This window comes from Elephantulus edwardii, unplaced genomic scaffold (assembly GCF_000299155.1).
Source record: "Elephantulus edwardii isolate Elephantulus edwardi_28Jun2011 unplaced genomic scaffold, EleEdw1.0 scaffold00030, whole genome shotgun sequence".
In the NCBI taxonomy this organism is placed as follows: Eukaryota; Metazoa; Chordata; class Mammalia; order Macroscelidea; family Macroscelididae; genus Elephantulus; species Elephantulus edwardii.
The window spans coordinates 22,142,422-22,144,495 of record NW_006399780.1 but is presented as its reverse complement, the minus strand read 5'-3'; the positions used below and the strand labels follow the sequence as shown (position 1 = coordinate 22,144,495).

General features: G+C 32.7%; 1 protein-coding gene across 1 annotated transcript; it reads right to left on the bottom strand.

Annotated features, from left to right (window-relative positions):
* Positions 1–327: 327 nt before the first annotated feature.
* Positions 328–1,266, bottom strand: LOC102853137 (olfactory receptor 6C68-like). The gene has a single exon (XM_006883945.1). The coding sequence runs from the start codon at positions 1,264–1,266 to the stop codon at positions 328–330; it is 939 nt and encodes a 312-aa protein (XP_006884007.1).
* Positions 1,267–2,074: the final 808 nt, after the last annotated feature.

Genomic DNA, 2,074 nt, shown 5'->3' with positions numbered 1-2,074 from the left:
TATTCACACACACACACAAAATTTTGGTTTTACTAGTTCTGACAGTGCACTCTATGTGGCATATGTTCCCTCAACCCATATGACACCATTGTAATGATTTAAATAATTATCTGAGATGAGGAAAATGAAATTATTTAGCAAAAAAGTGCTGGCTACAATGCCAAGCTGTATGTTTTGTCTACTGGAGATTATTGTTAAATAATTACTTGCTTGATAATGAAGAGGAAAATATGATAAAATGTTAATTCAGCAAAAATGCTCTATAGGTTTTATAAAAAATATAACATAACTATCTTTTTAATATAACTTTTCACTTTTAAGCACATTTTAGTTTTTTGATAAGAATGCAATTTTTTTGAATGAGTCATTAAAAGCTTGTTTAACTTGCTTATTCCTCAGGGTATATATGAAAGGATTCAACATTGGTGATACGGATGAAATGAGCACTGATACTCCTTTATTAATCTCAACCTTCTGTTTTGCCGAAGGTTTGATATAGATGAAGATGCAGCTGCCATAGGTGATAGAAACCACAATCATATGGGAAGAACAGGTGGAAAAGGCTTTTTTCCTTTGCTGGACAGAAGGGAATTTTAGAATTGTGTTAATTATGTATGTGTAGGAGATAACTACACATACAAGAGTAATAATGAATGTCAGTACAGCACAGGCTATAACCATCTTCTCAATTAACCATGTATCTAAACATGAGATTTTTAGCATAGGAGGTGCATCACAGCCAAAATGATCAATGACATTCGAGTTGCAGAATTCTAGATTCAGAACTAAACTAAATGGTGGGAGAATAACCATAAATCCTGCCATCCAACAACAAATAATCATTGTTTTGCACACTTTGTTGTTCATAATTATCATATAATGCAAAGGTTTGCAGATGGCCACATAGCGGTCATAAGACATGATGGCCAAAAGAAAGAATTCGGTTACCTCAAAGATACCTGTTAAAAATAGTTGTATGACACATGCATTATAAGTAACTGTTCTGTCTCCAGTTGATATACTGTATAGAAATCTTGGAACACATGCAGTTGTAAACGATATTTCCAAGAAAGAGAAATTTTGAAGGAAAAAATACATGGGTGTTTTAAGGTGGGGATCCACCAAGGTAAGTATAATAATGGTGAGATTTCCAGTTACACTCAACATGTAGGTGGTAAGTAGGAAAATAAAAAGGACAACCTTTAGCTGAGGATCTTCTGTGAGCCCCAGAAGGATGAACGTTGTTATTGCTGTGTGATTTCTCATTGCTGAACTTTGTCTTCTGTCAATCCTGTGTACAAATGTTAGAGAAAATAGAACCGCAATATTAGTGATCCAATCAGATAATGATGTTTTTATCACATTGTAAGATAATGTTCAAGATAAGAAATGCTGTTTTGAAGAATATAAAAAGTTTATTTCCATGTTTTGGCTTAGCTTAACACAGATTAGAACACATATATATATCAACATATTTTTCAATATTCAGAGCAAAAACCAAGTTTAAATTCCTGAATTTCCTCACAATGAAAACGTACATTTACTTTCCTTCCCTTCAAGTACACAATTTATACAAATGAGTTAATTTCCCCTTCAAAATTTGATGGACCGCTTTTCTGGATAAAGGATCCTTGGCTGTAAATTGTTTTCTTTCTGCTTTCTCTGTAATCAATGTCTTGATTTCTGCTGAGAAATCAGAATTTAATTAATCTAATCAGTTTTCTTTGTAGGTTACTGTTGGTTTTTCTCATGCTGTTTTTAATATTCTATCCTTTGATTTTGTAGTATTTGACTATGATATATCTTGATATTTTTCTTTTGGGATCTAGTCTGCTTGGGCTTCACTGAGTTTCTTGAATGTAGATTTCCCTTCTTTTCTAATTTTTCTAAAATTTTAGGAAATTTTCTACTGGTTATTTCTCCCATAATTTCCTCAGTGGTTTCCCTCCTCTCCTCTTGTTCTGAAATTCCAATTATATGTGTGTTATTCCTTTTGATGCTTCTTACATGATTCTAAATTTATGAGGTTTTGGGGTGTTTTTTTTTTTCTGTTTGTTCCTCCTCCCATTTCCCT

Bases quoted from the DNA above. Each gene is read 5' to 3' on its own strand.
- LOC102853137 (XM_006883945.1), bottom strand. From the start codon at position 1,266: ATGAGAAATCACACAGCAATAACAACGTTCATCCTTCTGGGGCTCACA.